Raw genomic sequence first — 23,184 nt, forward strand, 5'->3', positions numbered from 1 at the left:
GAAAGAGTTGATGAAACATGGAAGAAATTTAATCTAATTTGAGAAACTTTTTTCATAAAAAACTAATTATTCTAGAAAATCAAGACAAACGAAACTTAAAAGAAAAGAAAATTAAGGACTCCTAATTAAATCAAAAATCATACTTAAAAGAAATAAATTAAGTTGTATGCTAACTACAATCTGACACTACTTATTTTTTTTTCTTTTTGAGGTGGGACATATTTTTTTAGTAAAAATAGTTAAATAATCATTTGATAAAATAATAAAAAGACGTTTCTTATTACGTATTTAAAACTTTTTAAAATTTAATAATTATTAAAATTTTCTTATTCTAAGGTTTTTATATTTGTTTCTAGATTTTTCAAATCTTATTAAATCAAATTTAGTTGTTTTATAATTCTTAAACTAATGAAAAGGTATTAATTGTCATTAATTCTAACGACTTCTAATAAGAAAAGGTTTTACCATAAATATATATTAATTAATTATTAACTTTTTTAAATGAGAAAAAAAATAGTGAAAAGATAATTTTGTCTAAAGAGAAACTTTTAATGAAGGGCAAAAAGTTCAAACAACAATTCTAATGCCCTTCACACTTTTAATATATTATAAATATAGATATAGATAGATTATAGATATAGATATAGATATTAGGCTTTGTATTAATTTGTTATTAATGGAAAAGTACTATAATTAAAGGCCCAAGAATATATATATCTATTTTCTGAATATAAAAAAATAATAAAAGTAATTAGAAAGTAGATTATAAGTAATATTTTTTTACGTATAAAAAATTAAAATTATATATGTATTACGTCGGTTCGGTTTGATTTTATTTTTTCTAATACCAAACCAAACCAAGAATGATCAGTTTTTTTTGCCAACACCAAACCAATCAAACCAAACCATAAGTCAATTTTTTCCTCGGTTTGGTTTGATTCATCGGTTCGGTTTGACTTAACGGTTCGGTTTGTACACCCCTATGTATAACCATTTCAATACATTTTTATATTATTCTCTTTTCTTTTCTACAGGAAAAATGTTGTATGTAATGTAAACAATACGTAAACGAATGTTTGTCAATCATATAATATTTATATGCGAATAATATATGTCAATCATATAATATTTATATGTAAATAATATATGTCAATCATATAACATTTGTTCGATTTGGAAAATCTATGGATATTTTTATCCATTTTATTCTTTCTATTAAGGTCAAACCCATCGATAGGACCTCAACTTGTCCCTAAAATTTCCTTAGGCCCTTAAACTAAGGTTTGTACCTATCAGACCCCCAAATCCCCCGAATTTTTTCTAATTGAGCATTTTTTTCCCAATCAGCTAACGGCTCAAGTGTGTGTAATACACACGCGACGACGTAGAAAAAATATCAATTAGAAAAAAAAAAACACGTTATATTTTTTTTAATATCTGATTTTGCCCCTTTCCTATTTAATACTAATAATTTTTTAATTTAATAAAAGGGAAAAAATCACCCCCAACCACGTAGTTGTCTTCTTCACAAACCCCCCTCCCCCTCCCCCGTCGTCTTCACACACACACCCCTCCCCCGTCGTCTTCACACACACACACACTGTTTTTATAAAAAAAAAAAGATTTTTTTTTCCACATCTTTGATGTTGTTAATAATGGTGAAGAATTTTTTTTCATATCTTTAATGTTGTTAACAATGGTGGAGAAATTTTTTTTCACATCTTTGATATTGTTGACAATGGTGGAGAATGATTACTCATTTTGCGATTAATGGAGTTTCTCTATTCTTTAATTTTGTCTTCAATGGAGTTTCTCTATTCTTTGGTGAATTTTGGTTTGAAGCTTTTCTTCAAATTATTGGGCTCTAAATTTCTGAGAAACAAATGCAAAAAAAAATTTATGTAATTGATATTCTCTCTGTTAATTGTCAACAATGGGATAAAATAGATTGATTCTTTGTTAATCTTCTTCTCCATTTTCAATTGATTTAGTGGATAATATAATTCCATCTTCTTCTCCAATTAATGCTACCAAAGGGGGGTTGAAGTCGATGAAGAGGGGGGTACGGGGAGGGTGGAGGGTTGAAGACGATGAGGAGGGGGTACGGGAAGGGTGGGGGGTCGAAGATGGTGGGGGTGGGGGGTGGTGAAGAAGACAATGACTTGGGTTGGGAGCTTCTTTTTTTTTAAATTAAATTATTAGAATAATTAAAAGTTATATCAATAAAATAATTTAAATATAATTTTTTTAATAAAATAAAATAAAATATTATTTATTTTACTATCAGTGTTTTGTGTCTGATAGGTACCAGTTTTAACAATTGAGGTGACTAATAGGTACAAACCTTAGTTTAAGGGTCTAAGTGAATTTTTGGGACAAGTTTGAGCGGATATCGATGAGTTTGACCTTCTATTAAATATTATTTATGCATTTTTGAGGACACTAAGTTTATTATATTCAAAAAAACTAAATAGATTTATTGTTTTTTAACTATGTCTCAAGTCAATAGTTCACAAATATTGTTGTGAGTAATATACTGTTCCTTCAAAAGGGAGCGTTACCTTTGACCGAATCAAATGCCAATAAGTCTCTCTTTCTACAGTATATATTTAAACAAAGCTTCAGTTAAAAGCAATGAATCGAGAAAAAAACATTTTGACCCCATCCTAGATTTGTTTCTGCTTGTATAGCCATTTCAATACATTTTTGTATTATTCTTTTTTCTTTTCTACAGGAAAAATGCTGATTTAATCCATTTGAGATGGGAGTGTTAATCATTACATGTTGTCCTACTTCTGGAGATCATGGAACTCATAATCCTCAAGATTATGGTAACAACTAACAAAGCAATTAATTAAGCTGTAATCTTCCACATGGTGGATTGCTCTAGACAGCCTATTTCTGCCAAGCAACATTTAATCAAGTGAAGGAATCATGTAAAGAAACTATTAGAGAGGCACTATGTATCTTGGCACAAATGCCTATTAGAGGCAGATGCAACATATGAATCCTATCTTTTTTTTAGAAAAAAAAAACAAAAAAACGAGGCATAGATATATACGTGAAAAGCTAAATATTAAACAAATATACAGTTCAAAAACTGACAAGTTGAAGTTGAGTAGAAACATACGTTAAGATTGACAGTATCAAGTTTAAAGCCTGATTCCGTTTCTGTTTTAGTTACTTGTCTACCCCGGCTAACTTGTGTCTCCTTTATCAGATGCCTCGGCCACTCAGCATTTTTCTTGTTCATCTTAAGTCAAGCATTCAATTAATACTTGATGTTTTTTTTGTTGTAATTTACTTGTGCAAAAGAGGGCTTCTTTGGTTTGATGAGTCAATTACACAAACAATGTCCTCAACTTCAACCATGGACTTGATCTCTTTAGCCTTTCCCCACAGCACGGAATAAAATCCAGCAGATATGACAACTGCTCCGATAACACTGTCCACGACATTGCAACAAATAATTCACTTCAAAAATGCTTGTAACTGAAAATAGAAGAAGTTAACTGATGAAAACGCTGGCTAGGGACTCTTCAAGTAAATATATATGCACAGAGAACTACTTCAAAATCAAAAGGAATATGTTATGACATGTTTAACATCACACGTTTCCAAAGACTTATTTTCTTTTAAACTTCGTGTCCAGTCAAATAAATTCACGTATATTCAAATGGAGGGTGTTACACAGGGAAAAAAAGAGGCATACATGGGTTCAAAGGTTAATTCTTAGGAACAAACACTTACTATATAGATACATTAATCTACTCTGAAAAAACCCAAAGCTAATTGATCATTCATGTAAACAGAAAGATGGCCAAATATATACCTTCCTAAATGGAGTGAATCTCCAAGGAAAATGATCCCCATAATTGCTGCTATGACCATTCCCAAAGGCTTGTACATGGCTACGTAAAGAGGACCTTTCTTATCCAAGCACCATGTCAAAACGTTGTAACGAAAGACATTTCCTGAAACTCCCTAGTGTTTAATATAACAGATGAGTCACATATACATAATATATTAGAAAAGAACAAGAAGAAGAGAATAGAAAATGAAAAAGGATCAAATTTCTTACTGAAAAAACAATGGCTATTATCTCAATCCCAGGCTTCACCATCCATGCCTTTGGATTGCTTTCTAATGCCAGAGTTAAAGTTGCAATTTGAATACTCCCAAACAAGCAAGTAAAGAACACTATTGTCATATGTTCAGGGTACTTCTTCACTGTATCTGTCTGATTAAATTCAACCAGAATTGAGTATATAATTGATGTCCTAATTGTCAGATATACACATATTTATGTTTATATGAAGCAATACCAAATTAACAGTCAGAGTTTAGTGTCTAAACTGATTAAGACAATGAGAGTCCATGATTAAGAAGATTTCGGCACTAACTATACAAACGAAATTCTTTGTTATGTTACGTGGTATGAATTGATAAGGAGTTCACCCTACACATAAACGAGAGCTGAGCTTCTCATCGAAACCTTCATGATTGAACCATCTTCTACTATGATGTGTTTTAAACAAAGTGTCATTAACAAAAGTAAGTCCGACGTATATGAAATGCACTGCTAACTGTGAGAGATTGTAAGGCTGGTTTTTAACTTCAAATAGTTCATTTTGTCAATCTTGAAGCACTTTCTAATATGTTAATTACCTGAAGAATGTTCCATCCAGCAGACATGATGCAGGTGGTGATTATCAGAAGAGCTCCGAGTATCCAATTTGATTCTTGTGAAAGTACTAAAGAGTGATAAGATGAATCAGAAGGAAAATTTGATCCTAATACTCTTGGTCCTTTGTATAGAGTCATGATGGATGCCCCTACAATTGCCACTACAGTGCCTACAGATTTTGCTTGACTGCTGGCCTTTCTTATATCTAACTTCTCCATTCTGAAAATTGCAAAAGACATGAAATAAATTCTGAACATGGAAATGCAAGTGATAGTAGGAAAAAATAGCGAACGAACTAGTTACAACTGAAACTTATGATCTAACATAGTACCACTTTTACTGTAAAAGAAACTAATGCTAGTGTCAATGACACAAAAAAGAGGAGAGATCAGTAAATTCTTTATTGTCCTCTGTCACACGATTGTGGACAAATATATTACGTTTCAGCAAATATTCAAGCAATGACAGACCTACATCAACATTACTGATGCTCAAGCATTAACAGAGAAATAGGTTCACCCAGCTGCGAGCACTTTTTTGCGATTAGTACAACTGTAGATTAAGAGCAAATGGGCATCCACGACCAACAAATTCTGGATCCGCCACTGTATTCAAGGGGAGAACAAGCTAGTGACCCAAAAGCCAGAAGCTAGTGATTATATGAAAAGTATTCACATAACCGAATCGCTTATAAAGTAATTACACACAAATCTCACAATCATCAACTAGTAACTTAATAAAAATGGTAACTATATTGCTACAATATAGCCAATCTACTTATGTGACAATCTTTACACTGCATATAAATCAAACAAAATATTAGTTGACTAAGCCCAATTTGGAAATACTACCTGAAAATGATGGCAAGCAAAAATGTAAAACCAGGCATCAAATTCCCTAAAGCAGCTGCTAGAGTAGGAGAGCTGTATTTAATACCTGTAAAAGCCATTGCCTGCAGGAAACAAATTCTGCAATAGAGTTTACAAATAAAGTTCTCATCTTTTCTAATCCAAATTTGATAACAATAAAACAAAGGAAAAAAAAGAAGTAGTACTACAATATATTACCCCAACAGGCCAAGAAGGAAGAATCTCCACAATATAGACAAGGTAATAGGAGCCATATTGCTTCTGGAAAAAAAAAAAAAAGAAGAGGCAAATAAGACTTTGACTTTGAGTTAATTTCAAGAAATAGCTAAATGCACATTGATGAATTTTGACAAACCTGCTGCACCTATGGAAGATTAAGAAAGGAAGAAGAAAAAGGGTACCAAGGGCATTATAGTAAACAACATAAACAAGATTGTTGAGTCCATCATTCATAGCAGCTTTACCAAGTGTAATCATCCCCATTTCACCGCATTCCACAATCACCATTGCCAAAAATGGCAAGAAATCAGTTGACCATGATTGCATCTCCATTTATCCTCTTTACACTTTCAGTGTCTTTTTTTTTCTTATCATAAAAATCAAGAATCTTGGTTCAGAATCTGAGGAAAAACAACTAGTACTTTGTTTCATAGATTACTCATGTGACACATGATTCTGTAATAAATTTGACAATGTTGTTTTTTGTTTTTTTGTGGATGTCATAAATCAAGTTGGACCTTTTTTATCTGTCTGTAGTTTAATTTTTTTGTTAAAAAGATCAGTTATTATAGTGACCCCTCATATATAAAATTCGCTAGAAAATGATATAGAAAAAGAAGTTTGATTATAAAGGGCAAAGCAGGTAGGGTAGAGTTGCCAAGTTGAATATTGTTCAGTTTTTTCAGATAGTACAAGTGCTTATATACGTTAAATGGGATCGATCATATTTTATTTTTTTTGTTTTTTAATCCAAAACCAGGCTAACAGCCCATTTATTAAATAAAGAGACTTAATGTTCAATACAAGTAAAGGCTAGGCCCAAAATTAAGACCTGGCCCAAACCCATCAATAATAAATCAGACAACAAAACAAATAGCAAAATGTCCCAACATTAGATTAGGAAAGTCCATCATCTTCCTCACAGTCAGACGAACCATTTTCATGGTGCTTCCTGTCGAGAAATTGGAAAAGGCAAAATTTGGAAGCTTCAATGTTCCTCATTCAGCTCAACCAATACAGAGCAGTTGGTACTGGTTTGCCTTGTAATGAAGGTCGAATCCCCAATATGTTGGTGATTAAAGGCACTTTGTGCTAGTTAAATCTGGACGGAGTTGCCGGCACCTCTAATAATCGATGACAAATTAAGTCATCCTCGTTTTTATAATAGCTGGAACCCCACATAAGCTCGATCTCTTATCTTAACATGATTTCTCTAATGATGCATGGATACAAGATTAAAAGCTGAAGAACCTCATCAATTTATGAGTGTAACTCAGGTACATCTAACCCCTTTCGAAATAACTTTCAATTTCATTACCTTTCCTTCTATGGATTGAATCCCAACAGGAATTAATACCACCGTATAAATTCAAGATACTAAAATTGATTATTACCTCAAAATGGTTATACTTGCAACCCTGGAACTGATTGAAAGAATCTTGTCTGTGGTGAAGAATATGAATAGTATTGTTAAGTCCTGGTTTAGTACTCAATGAACACCTCAACCCTCTCACCAAGTGCAGGTACTGTCAACCACTAGAAATTGCTTCAGACTTTGCAACCAACTACTCAAAAATTCACCAATAGCCTCACTTGTAACTTAGTAATGAAAATTGTACAGTAGAACTTGAGATTTGTGCTTAACAATTGAAATTGCTTGAGATATTTGTTTTTCTGATTCTCATGATTGGGGTGTTTATCTTGTCAAGATTAATAAAAAAATTTCCCGCACTTGGGACTTCCTGAATTGAGCTGAATTCATAGGTACCTGCAAAACTACAAACTAGGTTAGCAAAAAAATCAGCAAGATTATTTCCCTCCCTTAAGGAGCGTTGTACTTTTACTGATATGACACTTTTGATCTTATTAATAGTCTTGACCTCCATAGAAACAGTCCAAGGGACCTCCCAATCTCTATTGATAATGTTAACCATAGCCAATGAGTCAGTTTCCAGGATAATATTGGTGAGCTGATTATCTAAACAGTATTGGAGCCCTTCCCTAATAGCTCTAGCCTCAGCCACTATGTTTGTTGTATTAGCAATTTGGAAACCTTTAGCTCCCACAAAATCTCCTTCATGATTTCTTAAACAAAATGCAGCAGCGCTAGGACCTGAATTCCCTTTAGAGGCACCATCAGTATTACATTTTAACCATCCAAAAGGAGATGTCATCCACCTAACAACTTTACAAAGAACATTAGGTCTGTAATTTTCCAAAAGAGAAACCATTTGGGGCCAATTATTAGGAAAAGATAAGTTGAACTTTAACCTAATAAATTTACAGATAGAATCATTAATACCCCACATAACCTTATTTTTGGAATATGAACCACCATGAAGAATTGTATTTCTTCTTTTCCACAAAAACCAGAGAATGATGTTAGGAAGTGTTTGAAAGACTATTTTCTGTCTAAAATTACTTTGAACATCCCACCATTTCTTCATAATCTATTTAACCTGTACCCAAGGACCTAAGAGACCAGAACCTCTAGCAGAATAATCCCAGATAAAAATAGCTACTTCTTCTGTCAAGAATAGGTGCTCTACTGTCTCCCTCGTGGGAATTCTGCAAAAATGACACATTTAAGAAATATTAGGATTCCAGGTATCCATAAGAGCAGTTACAGGAACCCTATGTGTCCAGACCCTCCATCCAAAAAAGAAAGTTTTGAAAGGAAACCCTTTCACCCACAACATCTTAAAATCATCATTAGGAGCAGATTTTTTTCTAAGAATTTCCCAAACAGACTTGACAGAGAACTTTCCAGTAATATTCTTTGTCCACCAGGGTTTGTCCATTTCTCTAGTCTGTCTAAAATTGCCCATATTCATCTTAACATGCTCAATAATATTACTAGACAAATGTTCCTGCATGAGGTCAAAATCCTAACCCTTTTTTGTTATGAAGATGTCAATATCAGTCAAAGAATGACAACCTAGCACATCAGTGGGTTGAACATATAATGGCCCAAGATTAGTTCAATTATCAAACCAAATACTAGATGAACCTCCTCTTGGTTCCCACCACAAATTCTGTTCAACAATCTCTCTATTCTGTAGCATGTGTTTTCAGACTTGAGAACCACTTTTCCACTGAACAAGAGTTGGAATTTGTTTTTTGCAGTATTTGTTCCACATGAAATTAGCCCATAATGAATTTTGGGTCCTGAATTTCCACCAAAGCTTGGCAAACATGGCTTGAGATATATCACCCACAGATCTAAAACCCAAACCGCCTTCAATTTTAGGTAAACAAACCTTATCCCAAGCAGCCCAGTGCTTGCTCCCACCTAAAATGTTATTACTCCAAAAGAATTTTGCAAGAATTCTATGAAGCTCTTTCAAAACACAATTAGGAGGAACAACTGCTGCTAACACATGAACTGGTATACTTTGTAAAACATTAGTAATTAACACTTCCTTACCACCAAATGACAACATGTTACATTTTCAAGCATGAAGTTTGTCTCTCACCATTTTAATCAGCTCAACATAGTGCTCCTTTCTTTTCCTAGCATGAGTGATAGGATAACCAAGGTATTTGAAAGGAAACTAACCCCGGGAAAAACCTGTGCATTCTTCTACCAATCTTCTTAAATCTGCAGCAACACTCTGGTGTAAAAAGAAAGAACTTTTTTCTTTATTAATTTTTTGACTAGACTAAACTTCATATTCCTGTAAAATTGATACAATTTTTTTTAAAGAGTATTTGTCAGTAAAGGCAAAAATAATAGTATCATCTGCATATGCAAGATGATTTAATTGTGAACTCCGCTTAGGAAGACCATAACCAACATACTGCACATCCTCAAATAAAGCATTCAACGATCGAGATAGAACCTCACCGATAGAATAAAAAGGGTAGCAGATAAAGGATCTCATTGCTTAACACCTCTAGTTGAATGAAAGAAACCCTGAGCTTGGCCATTAATCAATACCGAATACCAATTGTGTGTTACCAATCTCCAAATCAAATCCACAAAAATATGAAAGAAACCCATTTTTCTTAAAATTTTCATCAGAAAGAACCACGAAACTCTGTCATATGCTTTAGCCATATCAAGCTTAAGTATCACATTAGTAGGTTTACCTCTCTTTCTGATATCTATAACAATCTCTTGAGTCAGTAAAATATTTTCAATGATGCTTCTACCTTTCACAAATTCAGATTGATTACAAGAAATCATTAGGTAGCAAAACCTCAAGTCTATCATGAATAATTCTAGAAAGAATTTTATTTATGAAATTACTCAAACTAATAGGTCTCAAATCAAAGAAAGATTGTACATTTTCTTTCTTTGGTAAGAGCACCAAATTAGTATGAGTAATAGACTTAGACAAAGAATTACCTTAAAAAAATCCTGAACCATTGTTAGGATATCATTCCCACCAATATCCCAACAACGCTGGTAAAATCTTTCTGTCAAACCATCAGGTCCACTAGCACTATCACCATTTAAGGCAAAAACAACCTTCTTGACCTCCTCTAACTCTGGGATTTTGCATAACAAAAGGTTCTCGTTATCAGGGATGTGCCTCAATAAAGAAAAATCAGTGGCATCTCTCTCTTGAGAGAACTGTGTATGGTAAAAATCAATGGCTTCAACAGTTATCTCTCCTTCCTCTTCTAACCAGATCCCCTATCTATTTTGTATTCTTTTCAGATGAAGTCTCTTCCTTCTTCCCTTTACTATGCTATGAAAAAATCTTGTGTTCCTATCTCCATTTTCAAACCAATCATACCCTGCCTTTTATTGCCAGAATATCTCCTCAAAATGAAGATATCTTTTAAATCTAGCTTGAGTTTTTTGCAACACAACTCTGTTCATAGAATTTGGCACTTCTTCAAAGAGCTTCTCTTTGATTCTAACAGTGTCTTCTCTAATAATCAATTATTTGAAAATATCCCCATAAGTGTCCTTGCTCCATTTGGTCAAAGCATTCTTGACCCTCTTGATATTTTCCTTAAAAACTAGAAAAGGATTTTCAGACTCATTGAAAACCCAATTTTGTCTGACAATCTTCTTAAAGTCTTCATGGTCGATCCAAAATTTTATAAACCTAAAGGGTTTCCTATACCTAGTATCATTTTCTTCACAAGTAAGCAACATTGGAGCATGATCTGACCTAGTTCTTGGTAAATATTCAACTTCAGTATGATTGAACCAGCTTTGCATCTCTTGATTAATAACAATTCTCCAACCTCTCAAAAATACAATCATTATCAGCTCTACCATTTCACCATGTGAAAGGGCTCCCTTTGTAAGGAACTTTTATTAAGTCACAAGATGAGATACAACATTCAAAGTCTTCATTATCAGCATCTACCACAGGAAGACCTCCAATTTTCTCTTCTGCATTCATCACCACATTAAAGTTACCCCACGAACCAAGGACCATCTATTTCATTTTTCATATGATAAATATCATTCCACATATCTAATCTTTGAACTTTACTACACTTAGCATAAATAGTAGTGATGTAAAAGCTATATTGCATGATCTGATGTTTCAACTATAAAGTAAGTTGTTGTTATGTATTACTAATAACTATAATATCAAAATCATGGTTTATAAAAACCCATATTTTGCCATTACAGTTAGAAGTAGCTAGAGGCATGCGCAATCTTCTTTTGTACTTGTAGATGAATTTACTATCTTGAAAAGATTCCATAAGAGCAATAAAAGAAAACTTGTGATACTTATGCAGCATTTGAACCTTCTGAAAAGCATGTTGTGACTTCACTGATCTTATATTCCAAATGAATGATTTCATCTTTTATATATTAACCTACTTCTTTTTGGTAGGACTGTGACACTTTGAGCACTTTCTCTAGCTCCTTGCTTTTTACCTTTTCTAGCAGCTTTCATGACCCTTGGAGATAAATCAACATCTTTGGTAATGTGTAGCAATGCATTTTCAGTGTCTTCTCCCTCCATGAGAGCCTCAACCTAGTGCTCAGGTATCTCTCTCTCTACTAGTTCTTTTTCATTCACATTATGAGATATGATGTCATGCAAAACTTTATTTGGGTACTCTTTCTGCAGTATCACCATCTGGGACTCATCTATCTGCACAGCAGTAGGTAGCAAAACTATTGCCCCATTATTATTTTCTACCATTTGATCATCATTATTATTGCCAATATCAGAGTACTCTTGAATTGCTAAACTGCTCTCATCTTTTCTATCATTTTCAATAACAGCAATTACTGCAATCCCTGTGTTTATGAGCGCGTCTTCTGTTTCCTCCACTTGTTAATCTTTCACCTTTTTGTGTTGTTCAACCATTGGTGCTTCAGTAGCTATTGTAGATGATGTTTCTACTCTGTTGTGTTGTCCAAAATCTGCTTCTGATGATGTTTCTACCCTTTTGTGTTGTTCAAGAGCTGCTGCAGATGATGTTTCAGTTTGTGAAATCTATCAAAAAGACTTCGTGACCTATTCCTTTGTTGATATTATTTCCCCTCCAGACCCTATTTTTGGAGATATACTAGTAGTATTTAAATTATCATTCTTGCAATTATCAGCTGTTGTATGTGGTCTCTCTGCATTATCATCCTTCTCTCGAGCGAGGGCATCAAACTTACTCTTAATTGCTAGGGTGGTTTGATCATTAATATGCCTTTTATCATTTACCACATTCCATTGACCAGGGTCTCCAACCACTCTACCACTAGAGAGAATTCTAGCTTTTCCTTTTTGAAATTTATACACTTGTGAGATATAAGGAGGACTAGGTTCCTGGGACCTTTTTTTCACCACTATGAACTTTACTTTCTTCCTTATGCTTTGATACCTTGCTTACTCGACACTCTTCCATGTTGTGCCCTGCATCTTGCATTCCCAATAATATTTGGGGATATAATCATATTTGATAGAAACCATGCTAACTCTTACTTCCCCAGTAGATTCATTCTCAATATTCATCTGTATTGCCTTAGGAAAATCTTTTTTAAGATCAACTAGCACCTTCACACGAGCACAACTAGGTCTAGACTTATTAATTGTATCCTTATCTAGTTGTAACGGTTTGCCCACAATTGCAGCTAAAGAGAATAAACATTATTTCACAAAGAAGGTGGGCAAAAGATTAGGAAACGAAATCCATGCCATGCCATCGATGTTTCCTCAATAACCTTGAATCTAGTATCATATATCAATGTGCACATTAGGTAAGAATATCCATCTTTGCAATTGATGTAATATGCTCCCTTAGAAACTAGATTAATAAAGTCTTCCTACTTTATTAGGCGAATAAGAATATGCTTACACCGAAACAATCCAATCTGATATCCTCCCTTAATATCACATTGCTGAGGAATAATCCTCGTTAATTCATCTAAATCACTCCATTCATACGTAAATTTACCAATGACTGCAAATTGAAGATCTTGAATTTAGTTCATTCTATTGACTTCTTCCTCTGTTCATTTGATCTGAGGGATATCTCCAACCATAGTAATGTCTTTACGGAGGCTTTCATAAGTGTGTTGATCCATTTGGTTAAGGGAATCTACAAAAGACTTCTTTTTTTTTTTGCAAACTAGGGTTCAATCTATTAGAGTCAATATAACAACTGGGATTAGATGGCAATGGTGGAAAATCAGAAGGAGAAAGATGTAGACCAGCCACCGGAGATGGCTGGCCGTCGGCAGGCATATTTAACCTAAAAAATGAGAGCTTATGGCGAGATTAGAAGAATATCAACTATTGAACGCTTCTTTTTTGTTGGATTAATCTGGGATCGATCATATTAGCGAATTGAAGTACTATTTAAGTGTTAATTGAATAAGTATACAGAAGCCATAGTAAATAGTTATTCAGAATCCCAAGGCCCAAGCTGATAAACTCAGTAAGCCTAGGAGAGGATATATGGATTCCATATTCCAATTTTGAGGACATCTCTTGAAAATGGGCAAAGCCTAAACTTAATTTTGTGATATTCAAAGTAAATGATCCAAGCCTAAATAAAGTTGAAACATATCAAGATCCATAAGAACGATAGGATGATCGAATTAGTGTAATTGGACTTATAGGCTTGAATAGCCATATAAGGGAAAATTAACTAAATAAACTTATTAAATTGTTTATTGCAGATTTTAAATTGTTTATTGCAGATTATAACAACTCTTTTTAGTTTACAAGTTATAGCAACTTTCATTTTAAAAAAAATTAAAAAATTATTTTATATATTTTTCATTTTAAAAAAAAATATCAAAATCATTACAAAAAAGGAAAATATAGATTTAATATAATTAAAATGCAATATTCCTTCCTTAATTATAGATAAACTTAAATAACAATATCCCTTCCTTAAATATAGTTAATAGTAACTATAGATACCAATCACACCATTATTCTCTCTTTAATCATTTTTCACACCACTATTCTCTCTTTAACCATTTTTTCTCCATTTTTAAACAATTCGATTTTTTTTCACCTTCATATACATTCGTTTTTTTTATATCAGAAATTATTATTTCAATAAAAAGATTCCACAAGTTGTTATTGTTTCATACAACGTTTGAATATTTTTATTGAGAAAAAGTGTTCAATAGTCTGCAAAAAATAAAAAAATGAGACACACAAATATGAATTGTGCTAATTTGCACTCAATCATGATATATCATGGAGGAAGATGGGGCCTCAGGCATATCTTGGTTATTAACTTTGATATTTTGTATTAATTCTTTTTTTTTTTCTTTTTAAATATATATTGTCTAATTATTGATTAAGAAAAAGACATTCAGAGAAAAATTTAATATTATTTTTTATATTTATTTTTAATTATGTGATGTTGAAATGTTGATTATTCACGAGAACGTGGTGGAAAGTCACAAAAAAATATTGTTCAATCAATTTATAGGTGTATGATTATTGGTTGTCAAATGTTTTCATTCGATTGTATTACATTCAGTGACCTATTATGATATTATATTTATAGTTTTAGTAATTTTTTTTATTTTTAATTTTATTGATGTGTATTTTTGTCAGTATTAAAATATGTTGAAATTATCAAATTTCATGTGTTTATCATTTTTTATTTTTTTGATGTGTATGTTTTGTGAATTTCAAAATATGAATTTTTTAATTACATATCGTTACCAATTATTGAGTATTAGTTACTTAACATATCTATATTATATTTGCAGGTAGACCTAAAGATTTTTCTATAGATGAAATTTTGTATGATTAAAATACCAAGTTTAAAGAATTGCTAAATGCAATAGCAAAATAACTCAAGATCGACATCAACTCAATTCAGATTTGAAATTAAGCTCTTGATTGGTAGATTCCACCAATGATCATACATAATGATACAGGAATCATGATGTATCTAGATCGAAAACGAACTGTTATCAATAATCATACATAATGATAAAGTCATTTAAACTTTTGTTATGTTTCTGCATGATGTTTTCAGCTATTAAAATATGTTTTTGTTGATTTTATAAAAACAATATCATCTTTAGATTCAATAACATAAATTTTTGTTTCTGAAATTGTAGACTCAATATGTTATATATGTATATTGGAAAATATAAGTAGATAACTGATAATAAAATATTAAAATACATAATTTCATTTATCTGATATCAATTTTAAGATTTAAAGAAAAACTTACATCAATTTTAAATAAAAAAAATACTTGATATAAGTAAAATATAGCGGAATAAAATTTATCGCAAAGTATAAGTTCGCGAAAGTAATAATTTTAAGTTATTTTATATCAAATTTAATACAAAATATCATTCCCATTAAGTAAGAAAAATAATTACCATTATATGCAATTTGCAAGATAAATCATATATTATGTTTTACTGAAACTTGAATAAAAAAATTAATCTGCAAATTTATTAATGTGGCAAAATGAATATACAAGAGTAGCAAAATCCAGCTGATAATTAACAACATAAAAAGATGTTTTGGATATAAAATATCCTATTTAGAGTAGAATTAAATTTTATTTTTCAGACAGGACTCAAGAAAAAAAAATACACTAAATTGAAGAAACTTTAAATCCGAATGAAGAAATTAATGTTGGAAAATCCAACTTCATACACATGAATATGAAAAGAATAGAAAAAAAAAAAAGAAAAATAATTTATGAAATTGAAGATAAATTAGTGGTTGAAGAAAACTTTTATCAATGAAGTTGATTTGAAAATCCTGTAACCATTGGACTACTAAGTTAATTAATAAAATTAAAAAAAAAAGTCAAATAGCATGTATAAATGTAAAAAAAATATCTTTACTACATTTGATTCCCTAATTTGATAACAAATTATGAAACTTAATAACAAAATAAAAAATAAGATATAATGATTGACATCAACAATGACACTTGCCATAATTATCAAAAGATTTAATGAAGAGTGATAATTATTAAAGTCTATAAATAAGAATATATTTGAATATTAAATATGTAAAAACATTATTTAATATTTAAAAAAAATAGTTTAAACAAGATAAATTTGTGGTTAAAAATAACTTTTATCGGTAAAGTTGATTTGGAAATCCAGTAAACATTGGCCTACCAAGTTAATTAATAAAGTTAATAAAAAGTCAAATATCATGTATAAATGTAAAAAAACTAATATGTTTACCATATTTGATTCATTAATTTGAGAACAAATTAGAAAACTTAATTAACAAAATAACAAAAAGATATAATTGTTGATACCAATAATAACACTTGCCATAATTATCAAAAGATTTAATGAAGAGTGATAACTATTAAAGGTTATAAATAAGGATATATTTGAATATTAAATATGAAAAAAATATTTTTTAAATATTTTAAAAAATAATTTTTTATGAGTAAAAGATCTTGTGTAAATAATAATGAGTTTTAAAAGTTTTATTGAAAGTTGGTAAAAGGTAAAAGAGTTTGTGTCTGATTTTAGCTAAAAATACCCCATAAAACGTGAATATTTTTTTAATAAAGTTAAAACTATGAAATCAGTTCTTTTTAAAATTTATAAGATGTTAAGAAAGGTAAAGATATAAGAATTTTATTGGTAATTAAAGACAGTAAAACATGAAAAAATCTAGAAGCAAGTTAATTATTCAAATTAATAAAAAGTAAAAAATCAGTTCTTAACTTTAAAAAATATATTTACCATATATGACTCCTTAAATTGTGAACAAACTTTAATAATTAATTATAAAAAAAAACACTGATACCTTAACTTGCCATAATTATCCAAAGTTTTAATTAAGAGAGATAAATGTTAAATGCTAAATATAAGGAAAGAATATAAATAATAAATATTAAAAAACTGAATATCGAACAATTAATTAAAATATTTTTTTTTTCAAAAATTGCTATACCTTGTAATTATTTTCTAAATCTGATAATTATTGAAAAGTTATGCTATAACTTGCAATAAACAATCTATTAAGTCTATTTTGGATAATTTTCACGCCACATAATGTGATAGAAGGTTCTATATTATAAACTTGACTTCATGAATCCAAATGTCCTTTAATTGCCCGGTTGTTCCCTTTAAATGAGTTAATATTGTAGACATCAAAATTTTGGTGACTCTAAGAAATTTAATTTTTATTAGAGTTCTTGCTATTTTACCTTAAATCTAGCTTGGAGGCTGTATCCAAATCCTAATTTCTGCCTATATAAAGGAGCAGCTCTATCCAAACCTTAAATTATGCCTATATAAAGGAGCAAATATTCTCTTGAATAGGCATCTCCAAAGTCTGAGCAAATATTCTCTTGAATAGGCATCTCCAAAGTCTCAAGAAATTCATGGATATTCATAAAGAGATCCAATTCTCGAATATTCCACTTTCATGAGATATTCATCAATCTCGAATATCTCTAGATAATTTCTTAAACTCAAGCCCTCTCTTCTTGATAACCAAATACTTTCACAAATGAGATATTCATCAATCTCGAATATCTCTAGATAATTTCATAAACTCAAACCCTCTCTTCTTGATAATCAAATACATTCACAAGCTCTCCTCCTTTTATGGAGATCGAATTCAAATATTCCTACATTCGATTCGAGAAATACGCCACTAACGAGCCTTGAATTACGGAGAAATTCATATTAAATTCAAATATTCCTACGTTCGAGAAATACACTACTAACAACACTCGAATTACGGAATCATGAGATAAGAATCAAGGGAGATCAAATTCAAATATTCCTACATTCGATTCGAGAAATACGCCACTAACAGGCCTTAAATTACGGAGAAATTCATATCAAATTTAAATATTCTCACGTTTGAGAAATACACTACTGACAATCCTCGAATTATGGAGAAAATCATGAGATAAGAATCAAGGGAGGAACATATTTGTACCCACATCGTTTATCAATAAAATTCTTATTTCTTCATATTTTTGTTTGTGGTTAAGTTTATTAAATTAAAACAATCAAATTTAAGTCGCGGGGGGGGGGGGGGGGGGATGAGTTTTTAAATGGTGTGAGATCCCGTGAAATATTATAACGTGAAAATATAAATTTATATCCCGTGAAAAAGTTATTTGTCTCGAGGTACAAAAATTTAAACTAAAGATAAACAAAAAACAAAATAAGGGCAAAAGTGAAAATGACCCCTATTATATTACCAACTTATTGTGTGAAGTCAATAAAAAAAACAAACAATGTCCCTATTAGCAACTTATTGTTATGTTAGTTACCAAAAAAAACTTATTGTTATGTTTTTTATTCTGATTTTCTTATTAATATGAGTATTAATTTTTTATTGAAGTAAAGTCAAAAGTATTATCATAATTACTTTTATTTTTTTTGAAAAAATTATAATTTTCTTCAATATTTGTCTAACCTTCTTTTTAAAGGAAAGATTTGTACCTGGATCATTCTTTTTATTCCATAAAACAATAGCATCCGTAATCGTCAAAGAATCTTGTTTAGAGGGATATTTTCTGTCATAACTTTTTATGATTTTCTTATATTAGTTTTCATCGTCAAATCTATCAATAATATGCTTATTAGTATGTTATTCTTTATCGTCTGAATCACCGATTCTATGATTGCAAATTAATAGCATCCACGCGATGCCTTGATGATTTCAAACTCCACACTTCTTGTGTGAAGTCATGATCACGAAGAAAAACAACAACAATTTTGTCCATAAAATTGAGTCGTTGTTGATTCAAAAAGAAGATAAGCACATCGTGTGGTGATTATAATTTGTTGTATCTAAGCTTATCTCTTTTTCAACAACTAACACTTGTTTTTAATCAAATTCTTCACCTAATTGCCTACATAATAAAGACAAGACATATATTTTATTTATTCCTTAACAAGTGACAGCTAAATAACATAATTTTCTTAAAAAAGAATTAAAGATGTTTAGAGTAAAATATATCCTTTATAAGCAAATTAAAAATATTACTGATTTAACATTCATTCATGTATGATATAGGCTAGTATAAAGTAACGCTTAATGCCTTTAAATGTCGTTATAACTAAATTTTGAATTCTTCCAATTTTGATATCTTTATATCTAGTAACAATTATTTATTCATTTAAATCTTTCTAAGTTTTTCTCAGATCCAATGCAGTATCAAATGAATATAATCCTCTTAAACTTGCAAAAAGTACGTTACATTTGCTTAAACTTCAAGAAAGTTAACTATTAACTTAATGGGATGCATTAATTCAAAAATTTGAATTAATAAAGGATTAGAGCTCAAAATAAGGTAATTAAAATTTGAAAGTGGTCCAGTTGGCAATTGAGTAAGAATATCAATAACATAACTATTAAAGGAATTAGTAAGAAAATTGCTAATAATATCATCATGATATTTTTATTCAATCCGTTTCATCATTAATATTGTCTAATTAAATCTAGTTTACTTCCTATTAAATGTGTGTAAGAAAATCACCCGGCGCCAGTGCAGAGTTTTGAAACTTCTTGTAAAGAACAATCCATTGAATTTATTATTCGAATAATCATAATACTATTTCCATTTCAGTTTTTTCATCATTAATTTTTTGCCATTCAATCATATTTATTCCCTACTCTTAATTTGTTTCTCTTATTATTTTTAATTTGTTTTTAAAGAATGACTCTTTCATTATTTTTCTTGTGACTCTCTAATTTAAATTTTTCATTGACATATTTTGTTAGAATTTGTGATCGAATTTTGTTAATCCGGCCCTAAAAAGTTCGCGCTGCGATCATGTTTGTGATTTTTCATGGACCTGTATGTTTTTGGGCTGAGAATTTATGTATACACACGTGTTATATAAGTGCGTTTAGTGAATCGTTTTGGACGTTTTAAATACGTCATCCTCCTCATTCTATTCTCTATCCATTATAAAAAATTTTGCCTCTACCTATGATTTTTCTCGTAAGAATTTTCACATAAATTTGTGTATCTTCTTTTGCTTTGTGTATTGTTTATTCTCCCCGAATATAATATATTTATTATCATAAAATTAAAAAATATTTTAATATATGTAGCAAGTATATTTTTTGTTTAAGACCATAAATTTTTTTAAAAGTTCTCTTTATTTATTTAAGCTTTCATTTCCCTTTTTCTTTTTCTCTTTATCTTTCCCTTCCTTTTTCTCTCCTTTACCTTTTCTTTTATTTTCCTTTTTGCTTTAATTTTCTTTTAACAGTGGTGAGTATTTCTTTTTGTCATATTTTACTGTTTATTTTGGAGAATAGTGACGCTTGTCAGTGCCAGCCTTTGGCTTCTAAATAAGTCAATGTCCCTTTCTAGTTCAAAATCACTCCCCCTAACACCTCTCCTCCCTTGCCCTTGTTTATGTAAGTACCTTTTTTCTTTTAGTTTGCTAGAAACTAGACAATTGTTCAACATATGTACAGATATAATAAAAAGAGCTAACAGGAGGCTCAAATATTAAAACTTTTTCCTTTTTAATTTTTGCTAAGGGATTTCAAGATCCTCTATGTATGTTGGTACTAAATCTTTAGGGTTTTGATGCAGCTAGAAGTGCTTTTTTATTTTTAATACACATATAAAGGGGTTGTTGTAAGTATTGTTTTTGTGACTAATGGTGACTAAGTGGGAATCAAGACAGGTAAAGATTCTACCTTTAGCATTTTCTGCTTGGTTTCTTCACTATTTACTGTTATTTGCTCTGTCAGTGACTTGTGTTTGCAATTAAAAAATTGCTGCAAGACTCAACTTTTGTTGAATCTAAGTGTGTTTTGAGTGTTTTTTTTTGGTTCAGAGATGGTGAAAAGAGTTGGGTTCTTTTGAATGTGTTTTTGAGATGATTTGTTCATTTGGTGAAGTTGGGTCACAAAGATGGGTTTCTAGTCATACCCATTTGAAAAGTTCTTGGATTCAACATAGAAAAGATGGTGTCTTTACATATCCCCCTCCTCCATTTGGTGAAATTTCAGATTTTCACAAAGAACCAAACACTTCTTCTTCATCCCCATCTGGGAACAAGATTAGTCCAGCTGTTCTTTTCATTATAGTTATATTAGCTGTCCTATTTTTCATATCTGGTCTACTCCATTTGCTAGTTAGGTTCCTTATCAAACACCCTCCTTCTTCAGAATCATCTCAGTCTAATGGGTACCCTGAAGTTTCTAGTTCAGATGTATTGCAAAGACAGTTACAGCAGTTGTTTCATTTACATGATTCTGGTCTGGATCAAGCATTTATTGATGCCTTACCTGTTTTTATGTATAAAGAGGTTGTTGGTCCTAAAGAGCCCTTTGATTGTGCTGTTTGTTTGTGTGAGTTCTCTGAGAAGGATAAGTTGAGATTGCTCCCTACTTGTAGCCATGCTTTCCATATCAACTGCATTGATACTTGGCTCCTGTCGAACTCAACGTGCCCCCTTTGCCGAGGAACTCTTTTTAATCCCGGGTTTTCCATTGAAAATCCAATTTTCGATTACGATGAGCCAAGAGAAGATGATGGTTATCATGGTAATGGGGATCATGAGTTCCCTACTTCTCAAAAGACAGTTGAAATAGAGGAAGTTGCAGTTGCTAAAGGAACGTTTCCCGTGAGACTTGGTAAGTTTCGAAAATTGAATGATGGGGCAGGGGAAGTAGATGGAGTAGGAGAGAGCAGTAGTAGTAATTTGGATGCAAGAAGGTGCTTTTCAATGGGTTCATATCAGTATGTGGTTGGTGATGCTAATCTTAAGGTAGCCTTGAGCAGTGAGCGAAAGACGAATAATATGAATCAAGCCAATTTGGCGTCGCATGATCCTAATCCATCAATTCTTGAAGATAATGAGGGGAAAAAGATAGGTATTGGGATAAAAACAGATAGTTATTCTGTTTCCAAGATTTGGCTTTGGTCAAAAAGAGGCAAATTCGCCAGTTCTTCAGACGGCCAAATGGATGATCAACCTCCTTCTAGTATGGACTTACCATGGCTTAGAAGAACAGAAGGCATGTAGTGGATTCTGATCTCTTATTCTCTTTGTTTTATCTTTTTTTGTTAAATGATACACATAGAGGTGAGTTTGCCTTTTGTCTAGTATTCTTTTAGATGCTAATTCAACAAAGCCATACTTGATAATCAGCTTGAATGGGCAAGTTTGTTCCAGGACTGTTCTTACTGTTATTCTTTTGTTTCTTAAGTTCTGTAAATGTATAGTCATCTCTTGATTCTATCGGTTCTTGAGTTTTTTCATGATTAACATATGAAGCCCAATGCCATAAGCCATGTTAGTGATCACCTGTAAAATGCACAAAAATTGTAACTTTGACCTTAAGCAGTTTCAGACTGACTTGTTATCTGCTACTAGAGCCGAGGGTCTTTTGGGAACAACCTCTCTATCTCCACGAGGTAAGGATAAGGTGTACATACGCTTCACCATCCCTAGACAATACACTGGGTATGTTGTTAATCCTCAAGCAGTTTCCTTAAGCATGAAGCTCATGCACTGTGTTCCAAAGGATAAGGATAACTGACAAATTTCCAAGTTCTAGTAGTTGCAACTTTTGACAATGAATAGATGATGGAAGATGCTGTCTACCCTTTTCCACTTAAATAGCAGGTATTGTGTGGCAGTACTCCATTTGTGTCACATGCTTAACTCACGTATCTATCACAAGTTGTGCTCTTACCATTGAACCAAACCAAAGCCCCCCCTATGTTAGTTCGTAGAAAGTGAAGATTGGGATTCTCTTGGTTCACAAAGCATTCTAATTGTTTGGCTTACATGGTCTATATTTTTGGTCTTATTGACCTGCCTTTTGCCTTTAAAACCCCCCACCCAAGCAAACTTGCTTCATTCTTTTCTTCTTTTACTGTATCTTTTTTTTTATAGGGGTATCTTTTTTTATTGGTGGGATCCATGAAAGCAATGCTTTGCTGGAGACCAGATTAAGTGGCATCAGTTATGGGTCATTTGTCTTTCATCAAATATGACCCTGTTGTAATTAAAGTCTCGTTGAT

General features: G+C 31.5%; 2 protein-coding genes and 1 long non-coding RNA gene across 5 annotated transcripts; 2 read left to right on the top strand and 1 right to left on the bottom strand.

Moving 5' to 3' along the window:
• Nucleotides 1-3,056: 3,056 nt before the first annotated feature.
• LOC107860621 (WAT1-related protein At5g40240) lies at nucleotides 3,057-6,353 on the bottom strand. Of its 3 annotated transcripts, none has more exons than XM_016706036.2 (7): nucleotides 5,912-6,337; nucleotides 5,755-5,817; nucleotides 5,539-5,655; nucleotides 4,669-4,906; nucleotides 4,082-4,240; nucleotides 3,833-3,984; nucleotides 3,057-3,445 (listed from the first exon to the last, which is right to left on the bottom strand). In XM_016706036.2, exons 1-7 carry the CDS (start codon nucleotides 6,106-6,108, stop codon nucleotides 3,301-3,303), a joined length of 1,071 nt encoding a protein of 356 aa, XP_016561522.1. In that variant the 5' UTR covers nucleotides 6,109-6,337; the 3' UTR covers nucleotides 3,057-3,300. The 3 variants fall into 3 exon arrangements, with proteins under 3 accessions (XP_016561522.1, XP_016561524.1, XP_016561523.1); XM_016706037.2 differs by having other exon boundaries at nucleotides 3,262-3,492; nucleotides 5,912-6,353; XM_016706038.1 differs by lacking the exon at nucleotides 5,912-6,337 and having other exon boundaries at nucleotides 5,539-5,639.
• Nucleotides 6,354-6,674: 321 nt separating this feature from the next.
• Nucleotides 6,675-11,913, top strand: LOC107861474. Its single transcript, XR_001671818.2, has 3 exons — nucleotides 6,675-7,052; nucleotides 11,586-11,740; nucleotides 11,826-11,913. It is a non-coding gene; the product is annotated as an uncharacterized LOC107861474 (long non-coding RNA).
• Nucleotides 11,914-20,457: 8,544 nt separating this feature from the next.
• Nucleotides 20,458-22,394, top strand: LOC107860622 (RING-H2 finger protein ATL46). Its single transcript, XM_016706039.2, has one exon. It carries the CDS (start codon nucleotides 21,029-21,031, stop codon nucleotides 22,178-22,180), a length of 1,152 nt encoding a protein of 383 aa, XP_016561525.1. The 5' UTR covers nucleotides 20,458-21,028; the 3' UTR covers nucleotides 22,181-22,394.
• The last annotated feature ends 790 nt before the right edge of the window (nucleotides 22,395-23,184 follow it).

The sequence above is a fragment of the Capsicum annuum genome, chromosome 2 (assembly GCF_002878395.1).
Source record: "Capsicum annuum cultivar UCD-10X-F1 chromosome 2, UCD10Xv1.1, whole genome shotgun sequence".
Classification (NCBI taxonomy): domain Eukaryota; kingdom Viridiplantae; phylum Streptophyta; class Magnoliopsida; order Solanales; family Solanaceae; genus Capsicum; species Capsicum annuum.

What these genes read in the sequence shown, in the direction of transcription:
- LOC107860621 (XM_016706036.2), bottom strand. Translation starts at nt 6,108, where the DNA reads ATGGAGATGCAATCATGGTCAACTGATTTCTTGCCATTTTTGGCAATG. An exon ending in ATCTTCCATAGGTGCAGCAG is followed by an intron (nt 5,818 to 5,911) that starts GTTTGTCAAAAT and finishes TTTTTTTTCCAG; the next exon opens with AAGCAATATGGCTCCTATTA. An exon ending in TAATAGCCATTGTTTTTTCA is followed by an intron (nt 3,985 to 4,081) that starts GTAAGAAATTTG and finishes ATTAAACACTAG; the next exon opens with GGAGTTTCAGGAAATGTCTT.
- LOC107860622 (XM_016706039.2), top strand. Translation starts at nt 21,029, where the DNA reads ATGATTTGTTCATTTGGTGAAGTTGGGTCACAAAGATGGGTTTCTAGT.